This window comes from Aegilops tauschii, chromosome 7, assembly GCF_002575655.3.
Source record: "Aegilops tauschii subsp. strangulata cultivar AL8/78 chromosome 7, Aet v6.0, whole genome shotgun sequence".
Taxonomy (NCBI): Eukaryota; Viridiplantae; Streptophyta; class Magnoliopsida; order Poales; family Poaceae; genus Aegilops; species Aegilops tauschii.
The window spans coordinates 481,534,174-481,550,542 of NC_053041.3; the positions used below are offsets into that span (position 1 = coordinate 481,534,174).

Genomic DNA, 16,369 nt, shown 5'->3' on the forward strand with positions numbered 1-16,369 from the left:
ACCCTCGTACAGTCATACTCCCCTCCGCGTGGGAAACAACTGCCGAGTCTTCCCTGCCTTCGTGTCGTTCCCTTCCTAGGCCTCGCCGTCGTCCACCGCCCTGGTGCTCTCGGCGCGGCCTGGTCAACGACCGACATGCATCCTGAAGTGGACTGTACGTGGAGAGGCTGACAGCTGGGTCCACGGCCGCACGCAAGGAAATGCCTCCTTATTACGCGCAAAATAATGATTCCTCCACCTGACATCTGGGACCCACCGAAACGGCCTCTGTATTTCGCGAAAAAAATGTTACCGCCGCTGACAGCTTGGACCCACCAGCTATATCTTCGCACGCAAGGAAGTGCCTCCTTATTACGCACAAAAAAATGAATACTCCCCCTGCTAGCTGGGACCCAGTATAGTGGCAGGCTGACTTGTGGGCCTACTAAGTTGACGGGGACGGAGGGCTTTGTCAACTTAGTCAATATGCCTCGCCGTCGTCCACCGCCCTGGTGCTCTCGGTGCGGCGTGGTTAACGTGGTCAAGGAACGGCTTCCATCGGATGTGGACTGTACGTCGAGAGGCTGACAGCTGGGTCCACGGCCGCAGCAAGGAAGTGCCTCCTTATTACGCGCAAAATAATTATTCATCCACCTGACAACGGGGACCCACCGGACGGGCCACCGTATTTCACGAACCAGTTAAAAATGTCCGTTTTTATGTCTAGACCGGTCCGCGGGCGCGCAATTTGCCGGAAAACAGACGTTCGGACTGCTTCACAGATCTATAAGGGCCACCGCTGAATGATAAAAATTAACAAAAAACGGTCCGGACAACATATAGGGGAGCTTTGAAGGTCTCCTTTGGAGATGCCCTAAGAAACTGTGACATCTAATTAGACGTGACAACCGTGGCCGGAACCAACAACCCTTAGGCCTTGTTCGGTTAAGCCCAGCCCCGCGAGGTTTTGTGTCTAATCCACGCGGGTCCGCAGGGATTTCCCCCGCCGGGGAATAAACCCGGCCCGCCCAGTTTTTTCCATTCGGGTAAGCCCCGTGTGGTATTTCCCCGGCCCAAACCTCTCCAAACCCACGTGGAAAAAATCATCTCCTGGCACCCCATGGAAGCAATCCCCCCGAGCGAGGCGCTCGTATCGTCTCTCCCGAGCGAGGCCAGAAGCGGAAGGAGGCGGCGGCGGCGAGTGGACGGCGACGGCGGCAGCGCAACCTACGCCGAGAGGAGGGCGTCCCCCTGGTTCAACGACCTTCCACGAGGCCCTGCCGGAACCCTAACCTCCGATTGTCTTATCTCCCCCGCCGCCCCCTTGCCACGGCCGGAACCCTAGCTCTGGAGAAGTGGTTGCTGCAGGGGACGAGATCTCTGGTTAGTTCTCTCTCTCCCTCCCCCTCCCCCTCCCACTCTCTCTCTCTCTCTAATAGCACTGATTCGCCCCCTCCATGAAAACCTAGCCGGTTCTTGATCTGTCTTCCAGAATGTGGTCGTCAAGGTTGAGACTCTCTTGGGGTTCCTAGGAACTAGCATCAATTGTTATTTAGATAGGTAATGCAAGTGGTTGATGGGTGTTGTCACTCCATATTGAAATGAGAAAGGAAGGTCAGCTAGATTACCTATTCTGATATGTCGTTGTTAGTAAATTGTACTGGAGTCAGCATTACAATTTGGTGTTAGTAAATGGACTCAGCAGGTTACTCTATACTGGAGTCAGCGGTACAATTTGGTGTTAGTAATTTGTTTGTATGTCTGTTGTAATTTGTGGGTAGTGCTCCAGCTTCAGTGTTAATTTTGTAGTTAGACAGACTGATAACAGGTCGAGAGAGAGGGAGAGGATTGTCACTAGGGTCATCATCTCGATTTGCACTGCACTATCCTAGACTATCATTAGTTTATTTTATTTTTCTCGACAGAATTAGTATAATTATTAGTCTATTTCTTGGTATAAAGAAGGACCAAATCCCAGTCAAGTGCATCCAAAGATTCAGTCAGACACGAGATTCTTTCCTTATTTTCAGGTTTTTGCTCCGCCAACTTTGATCCACATCGATAACTTACTCTTCATGTTATAGGTGCTAAGTTATAGTATTTCGTTGCAGAACTGCATTGGGGCAATTGATGGGACACATGTTCCCATAACAATTTCAGGAGAAAAAGCCGCACCATTCAGAAATAGGAAAGGGACCCTAAGCCATAATGTTATGGTCGTGTGCGACTTCGACCTGAACTTCACCTTCATTTCTTGTGGCTGGGAGGGATCTGCTACTGATGCTAAAGTTCTCCGGTCAGCACTTAACAGTGGGTTTCATGTACCTCCGGGCAAGTTTTATCTGGTTGATGGTGGTTATGCCAACACACCTTACTTCTTGGCACCGTATCGTGGTGTTCGGTACCATCTGAAGGAGTTTGCACGCGGTCGTCGTCGACCCCAAAATCACAGGGAGCTATTCAATCTCTGGCATGCCGTGTTACGAAATCACGTCGAACGGGGATTAGGAATCTTGAAGAAGCGGTTCCCAATCCTAAAAGTGGGCACGCATCATCGAATAGAGAACCAAGTCAAGCTACCAGTAGCGGCGGCAATCTTACATAACATCATCCGATCTGTAAAAGGAGATGAGCGTTGGTTAGATAACCAACCAAACAATGTACCTGTCATGAATTTTGTTGATCTTCCTGACGGTGATATTCCTCAAAATCATCAAATCAACCATGAAGGCGACAACCTTAGAGATGCCATTGCTCATCAAATGTGGGCTGATTATCAACATGCATAACTTGTCATTTGTAGTGTAGTAGTAATAAGTATAGTGTAGAAGTTTATGTTTTTTTTCTGTTGTTCATGTCATGAATATTGTTCAGAAGTCACTATGATGACTGCTCGAGGGTCACCAAGGTTGAGCCTCCTCAAAAAAGCTGTCGAAAGGGATAGAGCATCACCTCCTACAAGCAGTGTGACAAAGAGGAGGAGAGGGTCTCCCGAAGGTAATAAACTAGCCGTGACTTTATTTCTCTGGTCGGGACTTTATTTGCTTAAAACCAAAATAGTTAAGATAGAAAAAGGTACATTAACATACAATGTGGAAATGCAGAAGATAGAGCACAGTGGAATGCAAGCCTTGAGAAAGATCTTGTGGACTTGCTTCGTGAGCATGCTACACCTGAACATAAGGGTCAAAATGGATGGAGCTCAGAAGCATGGAATACGATAGTGAAGAAATTCCACCAGAAGAATCCTTATGCTAGGTACGAGAAGAAGAAAATCCAAGAAAAGGAAAAAGAGTTAAAAAAAGAATACAAGATGATCAAAGAGATAAGGAAGCAAAGCGGCGTTTCACGGGACGACCGGCAGTGCAAGATTCTAGCGGATCCACCACTTTGGAAAAACATCATCATAGTAAGAATGTCATTGTTATTCCCTAAAAGTTTCATTACTTGTTGCATGCTTTAATATCATTTTCTTGTCAACTATGTAGTCACACCCTAAAGATGGAAAGTTCAAGACCAAAGCCTTCCCTCTTTTTGAAGCTTTGGGAGAATTGCATGATGGTTAGTTATCAACTTCATTCATATACTCATGTCATTGTTTTATGTTTGTTTACTCTTCTAGTTTGAAATCTTATATTTGATTGTCACTTTAACTTGTAGGTCAAACTGCAGAAGAGACATATAACTTCACCTCTAACGAGTCATCACATTGCTCAACCCAATCACATCTCGAGAATCTTGGAGGAGCTGGCAAGAATCAAGGAGAAACATCAGCTGATGGTGAGAATCTTGGAGGAGAAAGGGTGCAGATTGATGAAGATGTTGAGGAGGTGTACGTGCAAGAAAACATTGCTGTGGAGCCCCAGCAAACTCAACCAAATTTGGCTACTGCACCCTCAAGAAATGGAGAAGAGAAAGAACCAAAGAGAAGGAGGCGGGCGAATGGTGATGTGGCTGCAATGATGGAGAAGTACTTGGAAATAAGGACGAAGCAGGTGGAGGATGAGAGGAATAAGCCAAGGGTCGTGGATGAGTACTCTATCAAAAACTGCATTGATCTGCTGAAAACAATGGACATCACCCTGAAGAAGAAGTCAAGGCTTTCCGAGTCTTCAAGATCCCCGAGAACCGAGAGATTTTCATGAGTGCCAGACCGGAGACTGCTCTTATGTGGCTGAGAGCTGAAATGGAATAACTCAGGTACTCCTCTTTTCAATTAGTCCATGTTACTAAACTCCTTGCTAGCCATTTAGTCCATGTTGTTGCTGCTGCTGCAGTAAAGACATTATTTTCTGCTGAAATGGATAGTTTTTTTTAATATATTTATGAAGTTCTTTTGCAAACTATTAGACTGACTGGTTATAGGAATACTTTGCTTGAATAATACAACCTTTTTTCAAATGATTGCTTGATGTATCGACACAAGTTGACAAGTGCTTGTGTTGTAGCTAGTCTAGGCTGATTTTCTTGTGGTTGTAATCATTGTCTATTTCTAAACTGCTATGATGCCTTGTCCCTAGAAAATAAAAAGGGATGCTTTTAACATAGATCAGAGGATATAGATTGATTTACCTACTGTTTATGTATGTTTTTCTCATTGTTTCCATTCCTGGAAATAAAACTGCCAAGTATTTCACTCTCAAACTAATTTTGGTTTTGAATGGTTTCAAAAAGCAGGAGTTCTACATAAGAATGCTCCAGAAGAAGGGCGAAGGTGCCGCGACTTGGATCTATTTGTGTGTGCTTTTCAGTGGAAGGCTTCATATCTATTCGCTGGGTTTTGTCCATGTAATATTTGTAGAGAAACTAAACACTATTTCTGAAACGACTGACTGTAGCGTGGAAGAATTTGGGAGGAACTGATAATTAAGCTCTTGTGGTCTATTCAACATATTATATATTATGTATGCTCCAAATTGCTATTATTTTTGTTAGTATTTGTGCCCTGTTCAAATCTTAGAATTGTTGTTATTGTTGGGATAATAAGTGTTTTAAACTGTCAGTGTTATTGTCACTTCAGTCTGCATCTGTGTCTTTACTACACGAGAATTGTTGTTATCTATATGTACCACTTCTGTTTGCATCTCTGTCAATACTGTTGTCCCTGTGGTCCAGCGCCCTTGGGGACTAACCGAATGTATGAGAGTGGCGTGGATTGCATACTGGCAGGGATTTGGTCCCCAAGTGGTCTTGGTGTCAAGCGGGGATCACCCAATCCTCTAGAGGATTAAATCCACTAGAGAATTAATTCCGCTACAACCGAACAAGGCCTTAGAAAAATCAATGGGATTCGAACGAGGGTGCCGTGGTACTAGCGTACCACATAGTACAGTCCATAGAAAAATGTCTTTAATCTGGAAGGGTACAAAAATCGAGACCACTTTTCCAATTCTGTGCACACAACGCACGCTGGCAAGCCAATCAATCATACTCTACGACGCAGCAACAGCAACTTGACACCAAACCAGCACAATGTTCCTCGCCAGGCTGATCAGGTGCTACTCCCCTATTGGCTATTGCTTAGTGAGTAAGGCATCAAGGAATTGTTGCCACCCGAGACCGAGAGGCTGCTGATCTTGCTGTGGCTAAGCTAGAGCGCTAGGCTGATCTTCCTTGTGGGACTCGCAGTGTGCGCCTCGCCTTTTTCTCTGAACCAATTCACAGCTCAACTCTACTCGTACTTACTCCCTCTGTTCCATAGTACAAGAAAGTTTTTGACATTGGTGTAGTGTCAAAAACACTCTTATATTAGGGACGGGGGAGTAGTAACTATCCGCTAGCATTTTTTTACTATAAATGTTAGATTTGTTAATTTAAAATGAAGAATCAAGGGGATACAAATACAATGAGTAAACACGTTGTCGCTGCATGACTACGATGGACACATCCAGAATCAACACACACAAAAATCACGCAGATAAAGAGTGAAGTCATACAAAACCGAAAGTATGCCCTAGTAGAGGAGGAAAAATACATCAGAAATGATCAAACAATGACCCATGAAGCACAATAACGATCATCCGCACCAACCATCTCATGACATCACAATGACAATGAAAAATGTTCCATGTGGCAACACCTCCGTAATGGAATGTCGTTCAAGCAACGTTGTCATCGGATCCAACCAATGAAGGCCAGGTTTGGTTTCCACCCTGAAGATCAAGTCCGGACAAATCCGAGCATGCCTTTAACAAGGTAACGGCGCAAGGCCACCGTCAGTGCTATGTATAACAAACTACTATTAGGCCTAGGGTTTTCTGTCCGGAGCTCGAGACCGGGTACTCAAGAAGTGCCACCAAATCAAAGTCGGCATGTGATGTCGCCAACCATTTTCCACAATCTCCGCAGCTACATGTGTAACACGGTCTTGACGTTAAATGCCACACAAGTGAAGAGCATGCCGCATAAGCAGGCAGACAAGCTGCAACAAGAGTTGGTCACCGCCAATGGCTCTGAACGGCGAAGGTTGCCGCAGCTACGATGAATATTTACGAGGAATGAAGGTCACCAGCATCGCCAAAATCCTAGCTAGGACGCTCTAGCAGCTATGTAGCGTCCTCGTCGGTGCCAGCAAAATTGATTGAAAAAACATACTTGTTGTTGTCGTTGGATCCAAAGATCCAAGACCCTTCGGTTTGTCGCGACAACCACCTAGCAGCATAGGACCACAACAACACTCGCGCCCGACCAAACGACTACCTCGTAGGGACGCGGAAAGCCACTGTTGTTGCCCACGTACGTGTATGCATGATCGTGGCCAGCAACACCTCGCCAATAGAGACCACATGCCTCGCAGAAAATGATGTTGTCGTTGCCGCACATTCGTACCCTTTGCCTCAAGTCGCTGCCCACTAGAGAAGAGATTTGCTACCACCTCGGGAAAGCTGACGATGACGACATAGGAGGAGAGTCTACAGGGAGGCCCAAGACCCGATGGAGGAAGGGGCTCGGGAAGCCACCCCACTGGTCGTCGACAAGAGCGCCGCCGTGCAACCAACCTCCACCGCCCTTGTCCACTGTGCGGGCTTCGTCCGGCGACAGTGAGGGAGGGGCGGGAAGGGAAAGACGCCGAGTCATTTAGGAAGGACAACGTTGGGGGCCGCTCAAACGTTTTCCTAGCGACTAGCATTCATTGCAATGGGGAGGCGTTTTGGTTCCCGGGAGCATTTGCTCCCGGATGAACAGTAACTCAAAAAGAATGGTAAAATATTGTCAAAAAATTCTGAACTTTTTTGTGGGTGTTCATGTTAGTGTCGCAAGCATGCTTGACAATTTTCATGCTAAACGAAGCAGTAGTGTTTCGTCGGTGAAAGAAACAAATTTGGGATGACATTTTGATGTAAAATTTGGTGTTCATTTTTTTTCTTGCACGGACCACAATGTTTAATCTTTTTGCTTAAAACTTTGCAGGTAGCATTAGGATGGACTATAAATACATATGAAATTTGTTGAGATTTTCTTTTGAGATTTCAAAAATTATTTTCACGCGCAGGAGCACGTGCTCCCATAAGCCAAATTGGATTTCTGTCATAACAAGACTTTTTTTTCGGTCGTAACTGAAGTTTCAAATTTAATTTGTGTGGCGTGGTTGCTGATGCATTCTTTCAGCGAATGGGGTCATCGTCCCTGCCCTCTAGGCCAGCCATGAAATCTGAGAGACATGCCTAGCAAGAATGAGACACGTTGGTGGTAGACGCTGCCCAAGGTCATGGGAGCGAGCTAGCTAAACCAATCACTAAGCAACAATTGCCCCCGACACGTTTGCCTCCTTGGTCCGCACAGATTAAAGAAAGAAAGGTAGGCCTTGCCTTCTTTGATCAAGCAAGCACACGTAGCTACCTCGCTACCACGTACACCACAAATGTACTCCATGTACACGATGCACTTTTAAGCTTGATGCTGATGCACGGACGTTGGCCAAAGGGACCCACATGCATATACATACAGTGACCAATTGATAAGACTCTAAAGCAAGCTAAAATGCAATAGAAACTAACAAAGCAACTCCAACACCATATGCATGTCGACATCACCAAAGGAAAAAAGATGTTAGGGAGAAATAATTGGCCCTGGCTGCTACTTGTCGTCGTCGTCGATGGGCACAAACAAATGCAAGTCACGCTAGTGATTGCTAAGCTCCCTGTCTCAGTAGTGGTTTGATGTTACTGCCATGCTTCCGTTGATTGTTATTAATGTGAAAACCTAGCTTCCGTTAGTGGTGATAATTCTCTGAGATTGACTTGTGAGGCCTGCTTTTCTACATAGAGCACCGCTTGATCGTTGAGCTCAATAACTTGGCAGATATTCTTATGAGGCATCCAGCGAGGGGTCGACACATCGCGTTAAAATCCCACTCGAGACCCATCATGTTGGAGGTTTTTGCGTCGACGTCGTCGATTGTCTCTTGTAATGTTGGTGTGCTTTGCGAAATGTGGCACAGGAGAACTTCTGAAATGGTTTTATGTGATATCTTTCTAGCTTCCATGTGTAGGTAATTACTGGTGCATCTTTTTTCTAACTGGAGCGCAATCTTTCGGTAGCGTGCGTCTGTGTTTTGTGATTGTTTGTGTTGTCTCATATGTGGGCAAGAGGTTATTTAGGTAAGGTGTCCGCTGTGCGGGTTTTTTCTTCTTCTCTTTTTTCTCAAATTAACTGGTTAACTTCCTTCTTATAATATAATATCGTCGAACACCTATTTTGCTTATCAGTTTCGGGAAAAAAAGTTGCTACCTATAATGAGATAGATGGTAATTCGGGTGAGATAAAAAGATTACAAAATTCTATATTGTGGAACCCTTCCATCTTACCTTCATCGGCTGGATTTGACTAGGACGATGTATATATGTTGTTACCTTCTTTGGAGATGTTGTATAAAGCTTGAATTTCAAGGTGGGGGTCTTTGGTTCGAATTTCTCTGTTTAGGCCTGACAATGTCAAGGTATGAGCCCCCCCCCCCTCCTTGAAAATCTTGTGGTTAACTTGTTGGTGTGTTGTTGCATTCGACATGTTTTCATTTTTATTTTATTTTGTATGCCATCATTTTTTATCTTTTCTTGCTCATGATAAATTTTTGTGATGGCTATATGCACGCGTGCATTCTAAGTTGATGTGGCGGCCTGGATAATCGGATATTTTTATTTTTGCCTATTTTTTAATCTTTTCCTTTCCAAGAAAACTTGTGAAGCCATTTTTCATGACGAGTTGTCAAATTAAACAAAGTTTGGCTACATGATTTATAATGCATTGTGTATTTTATAGATGTAGCTATGAGTAGCTTTTTAGGATTTGCCAAAAAAAGGTTGAGTTACTACAACCTTAAACTAGCTTAAATGTTTTGGTTTTCTAATAGCTTGCATACCAATAAGAGATGTCTCAATAAACAAGGAAAAAAAAGTCTTTTCAGATCAGGAGAAAAGAGTACCTCAGAGATGGAGGAGTTTTCCTATGACAAAATTGTAATTTTTAGTTTGTTGTTTTTAGGAACTACTGTATTTTTAGGTGGGGTTGTCAATTCGAATGTGAAGGAAATATGCCCCAGAGGCAATAATAAAGTTATTATTTTATTTCCTTATGTCATGATAGATGTTTATTATTCATGCTAGAATTGTATTAACCGGAAACTTGATACATGTGTGAATACATAGACAAAACAAAGTGTCCCTAGTATGCCTCTACTAGACTAGCTCGTTGATCAAAGATGGTTAAGTTTCCTGACCATAGACATGTGTTGTCTTTTGATGAACGGGATCACATCGTTAGGAGAATGATGTGATGGATAAGACCCATCCGTTAGCTTAGCATAATGATCGTTTAGTTTTATTACTATTTCTTTCTTCATGACTTATACATGTTCCTCTGCCTATGAGATTATGCAATTCCCGAATACCGGAGGAACACCTTGTGTGCTATCAAACGTCACAACGTAACTAGGTGATTATAAATATGCTCTACAGGTGTCTCCGAAGGTGTTTGTTGGGTTTTCATAGATCAAGAATAGGATTTGTCACTCCATATATCGGAGAGGTATCTCTGGGCCCTCTCGGTAATTAATCAGTTAGTTGCGGGATGATGCATTACGGAACGAGTAAAGAGTCTTGCCAGTAACGAGATTGAACTAGGTATGATGATACCGACGATCGAATCTCGGGAAAATAACATACCGATGACAAAGGGAACAACATATGTTGTTATGTGGTTTGACCGATAAAGATCTTCGTAGAATATGTAGGAGCCAATATGAGCATCCAGGTTCCGCTATTGGTTATTGACCGTAGATGTGTCTCAGTCATGTCTACATAGTTCTCGAACCCGTAGGGTCCGCACGCTTAACGTTCGATGGCGATTTGTATTATGAGTTATGTGATTTGATGACCGAAGTTGTTCAGAGTCCCGGATGAGATCACGGACATGACGAGGAGTCTCGAAATGGTCGAGAAGTAAAGATTCATATATTGGAAGGCTATACTAGGACATCGGAAAGGTTCCGAGTGATTCGGGTGTTTTTTCGGAGTACCGGGGAGTTACGGGAATTCACCGGGAGAAGTAATGGGCCTTATTGGGCCATACGGGAAAAGAGGAGGCATGCCAAGGGGAGGTGGTGCCCCCCCATGGGTCTGAATTGGACTAGGGGAAGGGGCGGTGCCCCCCTTGCCTTTTCCTACTCCCTCTCTCTTTCCCTCTTTCCTTCTCTCCTACTCCGAAAAGGAAAGGAATTCATACTAGGACTTGAAAGTCCTAGTAGGACTCCATACTCTTGGCGCGCGCCTAGAGGGCCGGCCTCTCTCCCTGATACGTATCCAACGTGTCTATAATTTATGAAGTATTGATGCCATGTTTACAACAGTTTTATATGATTTTGGTATGATTTGGTTAGAACTAACCGGACTGACGCTGTTTTCAGCAGAACTACCGTGGTGTTGTTTTTGTGCAGAAATAAAAGTTCTCGGAATGCGATGAAAATCAACGGAGAATTTTTCTGGAAAATATAAAAAATACTGGAACGAAGAGTTACCGAAGGGGAGGCCCGTGGGCCCCACGAGGGTGGAGAGCGCGCCCGCCCCCCGGGGCGCGCCCCTGTGCCTCGTGGACTTCCCGTGGGGCCCCCTGACTTGTTCTCGACGCCAACCTCTCCTATAAATGCCCAAACTTCCAGAAAATAACCTAGATTGGAAGTTCCGCCACCGCAAGCCTCTGTAGCCACGAGAAATCAATCTAGGTCCGCTCTGGCACCCTGCCGGAGGGGGCCATCATCACCGGAGGCCATGGAGGAGGATCCTGGAGGGCCATCATCGCCATGAAGGCCAAGATCCAGAGGGGGTACCTCTCCCCATCCAGGGGGAGGCCATGGAGGAGGAAGCACAAGGGGGAGAACCTCTCCTCCTCTCTCTCGGTGGCGCCGGTGTGCCATCAGGAGGGGAATCATCGCCGCGGTGATCGTCTTCATCAACATCACCATCCTCATCTTTTTACGCGGTCCACTCTCCCGCACCCCACTGTAATCCCTACTTGAACATGGTGCTTTATGCCACATATTATGATCCAATGATGTGTTGCCATCCTATGATGTTTTGAGTAGACATCCTTTGTCTTTGGGTTGATTGATGATCTAGATTGGTACGAGTTGTATGTTTTATTTTGGTGTTGTCCTATTGTGCCCTCCGTGTCGCGCAAGCGTGAGGGATTCCCGTTGTAGGGTGTTGCAATACGTTCATGATTCGCTTATAGTGGGTTGCTTGAGTGACAGAAGCATAAACCCGAGTAAGGTGGTTGTTGCGTATGGGATAAAGGGGACTTGATATGTTAATGCTATGGTTGGGTTTTACCTTAGTGATCTTTAGTAGTTGTGGATGCTTGCTAGAGTTCCAATCATAAGTGCATATGATCCAAGAAGAGAAAGTATGTTAGCTTATGCCTCTCCCTCATATGAAATTGCAATGACGACTACCGGTCTTGTTAACGATTGCCTAGGATAATTCCGCACACCGACCCATCATTATTCCACACTCGCTATTTATAATATTTAGTAATATTCTAACTTTATGATAACATCACCTACTTTTATATTTTAGCTCTCCGATACCATGCAAAGTTATCCTCTTCACACCCACAACGTAGTTTTATTTCTCGTTTCTAGTTGGAAGCAAATGTTCGGTGTACGTAGAGTCGTATCAGTGGCAGATAGGACTTGAGAGAATATTGATCTTACCTTTAGCTCCTTGTGGGTTCGACACTCCATACTTATCACTTCCACCTTTGGGAATTGCTACGATGGTTCTCTGCACTTGGGGATTATCACTCCCTCCCTCCTTTATATACGTGGGCGGGGGGCACCCCAAAGGCACTCCAAGATTTGTCTTAGCCATGTGCGGTGCCCCCTCCACAGTTACACACCTCGGTCATACCGTCATAGTGCTTAGGCGAAGCCCTGCGCTGGTGACTTCATCATCACCGTCACCACGCCGTCGTGCTGACGAAACTCTCCCTCGTCCTCAACTGGATCAAGAGCTCAAGGGACGTCATTGAGCCGAACGTGTGCAGAACTCGGAGGTGCCGTACGTTCGGTAATTGGATCAGTTGAATCGCAAAGACGTTCGACTACATCAACCACGTTACTAAACGCTTCCGCTTTCGGTCTACGAGGGTACGTGGACACACTCTCCTCGTCTCGTTGCTATGCTTCTCCTAGATATATCTTGCGTGATCGTAGGAATTTTTTTGAAATACTACGTTCCCCAACAGTGGCATCCGAGCCAGGTCTATGCGTAGATGTTATATGCATGAGTAGAACACAAAGAGTTGTGGGCGATTATAGTCATACTGCTTACCAGCAACGTCTTACTTTGATTCGGTGGTATTGTTGGATGAAGCGGCCTGGACCGACATTACATGACCGCGTTCATGAGACTGGTTCTACCGACGTGCTTTGCACACAGGTGGCTGGCAGGTGTCTGTTTCTCCAAATTTAGTTGAATCGAGTTTGACTACGCCCGGTCCTTGTTGAAGGTTAAAACTGCACACTTGACGAAAAATCGTTGTGGTTTTGATGCGTAGGTAAGAACGGTTCTTGCTAGAAGCCCGTAGCAGCCACGTAAAATTTGCAACAACAAAGTAGAGGACATCTAACTTGTTTTTGCAGGGCATGTTGTGATGTGATATGGTCAAGACGTGATGAGATATAAATTGTTGTATGAGATGATCATGTTTTGTAACCGTTATCGGCAACTGGCAGGAGCCTTATGGTTGTCGCTTTATTGTATGAAATGTAATCGCCATGTAATTGCTTTACTTTATCACTAAGCGGTAGCGATAGTCGTAGAAGCAATAGTTGGCGAGACGACAAACATGCTACGATGGAGATCAAGGTGTCAAGACGGTGACGATGGAGATCATGACGATGCTTTGGAGATGGAGATCAAAGGCACAAGATGATGATGGCCATATCATGTCACATATTTTGATTGCATGCGATGTTTATCTTTTATGCATCTTATTTTTCTTAGTACGACGGTAGCATTATAAGATGATCCCTCACTAAATTTCAACGTATAAGTGTTCTCCCTGAATATGCACCATTGCTACAGTTCGTCGTGCCGAGACACCACGTGATGATCGGGTGTGATAAGCTCTACATTCACATACAACGGGTGCAAGCCAGTTTTGCACACGCGGAATACTCGGGTTGAACTTGACGAGCCTAGCATATGCAGATATGGCCTCGGAACACTGAGACCGAAAGGTCGAACGTGAATCACAGAGTAGATATGATCAACATAGTGATGTTCACCATTGAAAACTACTCCATCTCACGTGATGATCGGACATGGCTTAGTTGATTTGGATCACGTGATCATTTAGATGACTAGAGGGATGTCTATCTAAGTGGGATTTCTTAAGTAATATGATTAATTGAACTTTAATTTATCATGAACTTAGTCCTGATAGTATTTGCATATCTATGTTGTAGATCAATAGCTTGCGATGTAGCTCCCCGTTTTTTTGATATGTTCCTAGAGAAAAATAAGTTGAAAGATGATAGTAGGAATGATGCGAACTGGGTCCGCGATCTGAGGATTATCCTCATTGCTGCACAGAAGAATTATGTACTTGATGCACCACTAGGTGATGGACCTGTTGCAGGAGCAGATGCAGATGTTGTGAACGTTTGACAAGCTCGGTATGATGACTACTTGATAGTCTAGTGCACCATGCTTTACGGCTTAAAATCGGGTCTTAAAAATGTTTTGAATGCCATGGAGCATATGAGATGTTCCAAGAGCTGAAAATGATATTTCAGACTCATGCCCGTGTTAAGAGGTATGAGACCTCTAACAAGTATTTTGCCTACAAGATGGAGGAGAATAGCTCAGCTAGTGAGCATGTGCTCGGAATGTCTGAGTACTACAATCGCTTGAATCAAGTGGGAGTTAGTCTTCCAGATAAGATAGTGATTGACAGAGTTCTCTAGTCACTATCACCAAGTTACTGGAACTTCGTGATGAACTATATTATGCAAGGGATGACGAAAAGGATTCCCCGAGCTCTTCGCTATGCTAAAATCGGCGAAGGTAGAAATCAAGAAAAGCATCAAGTGTTGATGGTTGACAAGACCACTAGTTTCAAGTAAAAGGACAAGGGAAAGAAAGGGAATTTCAAGAAGAATGGCAAGCAAGTTGCCACTCCCATGAAGAACCCCAAAGCTAGACCCAAGCCTGAAACTGAGTGCTTCTACTGCAAAGGAAATGGTTACTGGAAGCGGAACTGCCCCAAATACTTGGTGGATAAGAAGGATAACAAAGTGAACAAAAGTATATATGATATACATGTTATTGATGTGTACTTACTAGTGTTCATAGTAGCCCTTGGGTATTTGATACTGGTTTAGTTGCTATGATTAGTAACTTGAAACAGGAGTTACAAAATGAACAGAGACTAGTTGAGGGTGAGGTGACGATGTGTGTTGGAAGTGATTCCAAGGTTGATAAGATCACCATCGCACACTCCCTTTACCTTCGGGATTAGTGTTGAACCAAAAATAAATGTTATTTGGTGTTTGCGTTGAGCATAATATGATTGGATCATGTTTATTGCAATACGGTTATTCATTTAAGTCAAAGAATAATTGTTATTCTGTTTACATGAATAAAACCTTCTGTGGTCATACACCCAAGGTGAATGGTTTATTGAATCTCGATCGTAATGATACACATATTCATAATATTGAAGCCAAAAGATGCAAAGTTAATAATGATAGTGGAACTTATTTGTGGCACTGTCGTTTAGGTCATATTGGTGTAAAGCGCATGAAGAAACTCCATGCTGATGGGCTTTTGGAATCACCTGATTATGAATCACTTGATGCTTGCGAACCATGCCTCATGGGCAACATGGCTAAAGACTCCGTTCTCCGGAACAATGGAGCGAGCAACTGACTTATTAGAAATAATACATACTGATGTATGCGGTCCGATGAGTGTTGAGGCTCGCGGTGGGTATCGCTATTTTCTGACCTTCACAGATGATTTGAGCAGATATGGGTATATCTACTTAATGAAACATAAGTCTGAAACATTTGAAAAGTTAAAAGACTTTCAGAGTGAAGTGGAAAATCATCGTAACAAGAAAATAAAGTTTCTACGATCTGATCGCAGAGGCGAATATTTGAGTTACGAGTTTGGCCTTTATTTAAAACAATGTGGAATAGTTTCACAACTCACGCCACCTGGAGCACCACAGTGTAATGGTGTGTCCGAACGTCGTGACCGTACTTTATTAGATACGGTGCGATCTATGATGTCTCTTATCGATTAACCACTATCATTTTGGGGTTATACATTAGAGACAGATGCATTCACGTTAAATAGGGCACCATCTAATCCGTTGAGACGACACTGTATGAACTATGGTTTGGCAAGAAACCTAAGCTGTCGTTTCTTAAAGTTTGGGACTGCGATGCTTATGTGAAAAAGCTTCAACCAGATAAGCTCGAACCGAAATCGGGGAAATGCGTCTTCATAGGATACCCAAAGGAGACTGTTGGGTACACCTTCTATCACAGATCTGAAGGCAAGATATTCGTTGCTAAGAATGGATCCTTTCTAGAGAAGGAGTTTCTCTCGAAAGAAGTGAGTGGGAGGAATGTAGAACTTGATGAGGTAATTGTACCTTCTCCTGAATTGAAAAGTAGTTCATCACAGAAATCAGTTCCAGTGATTCCTACACCAATTAGTGAGGAAGCTAATGATAATGATCATGAAACTTCAGATCAAGTTACTACCGAACCTCCTAGGTCAACCAGAGTACGGTCCGCACCAGAGTGGTATGGTAATCTTGTTCTGAAAGTCATGTTACTAGACCATGACGAACCTACGAACTATGAGGAAGCGATGATGAG

At 44.2% G+C, this 16,369-nt stretch overlaps 1 protein-coding gene across 3 annotated transcripts; it reads left to right on the forward strand.

The window, feature by feature from the left end:
• The first annotated feature begins 1,087 nt into the window (after positions 1 to 1,087).
• Positions 1,088 to 5,001, forward strand: LOC109733868 (uncharacterized). Of its 3 annotated transcripts, XM_020293080.3 has the most exons (6): positions 1,088 to 1,362; positions 2,854 to 2,976; positions 3,084 to 3,388; positions 3,468 to 3,540; positions 3,640 to 4,179; positions 4,657 to 5,001. In XM_020293080.3, exons 2-5 carry the CDS (start codon positions 2,862 to 2,864, stop codon positions 4,122 to 4,124), a joined length of 978 nt encoding a protein of 325 aa, XP_020148669.1. In that variant the 5' UTR covers positions 1,088 to 1,362; positions 2,854 to 2,861; the 3' UTR covers positions 4,125 to 4,179; positions 4,657 to 5,001. The 3 variants fall into 3 exon arrangements, with proteins under 3 accessions (XP_020148669.1, XP_073360903.1, XP_073360902.1); XM_073504802.1 differs by lacking the exon at positions 1,088 to 1,362 and having other exon boundaries at positions 2,769 to 2,976; positions 4,654 to 5,001; XM_073504801.1 differs by lacking the exon at positions 1,088 to 1,362 and having other exon boundaries at positions 2,769 to 2,976.
• Positions 5,002 to 16,369: the final 11,368 nt, after the last annotated feature.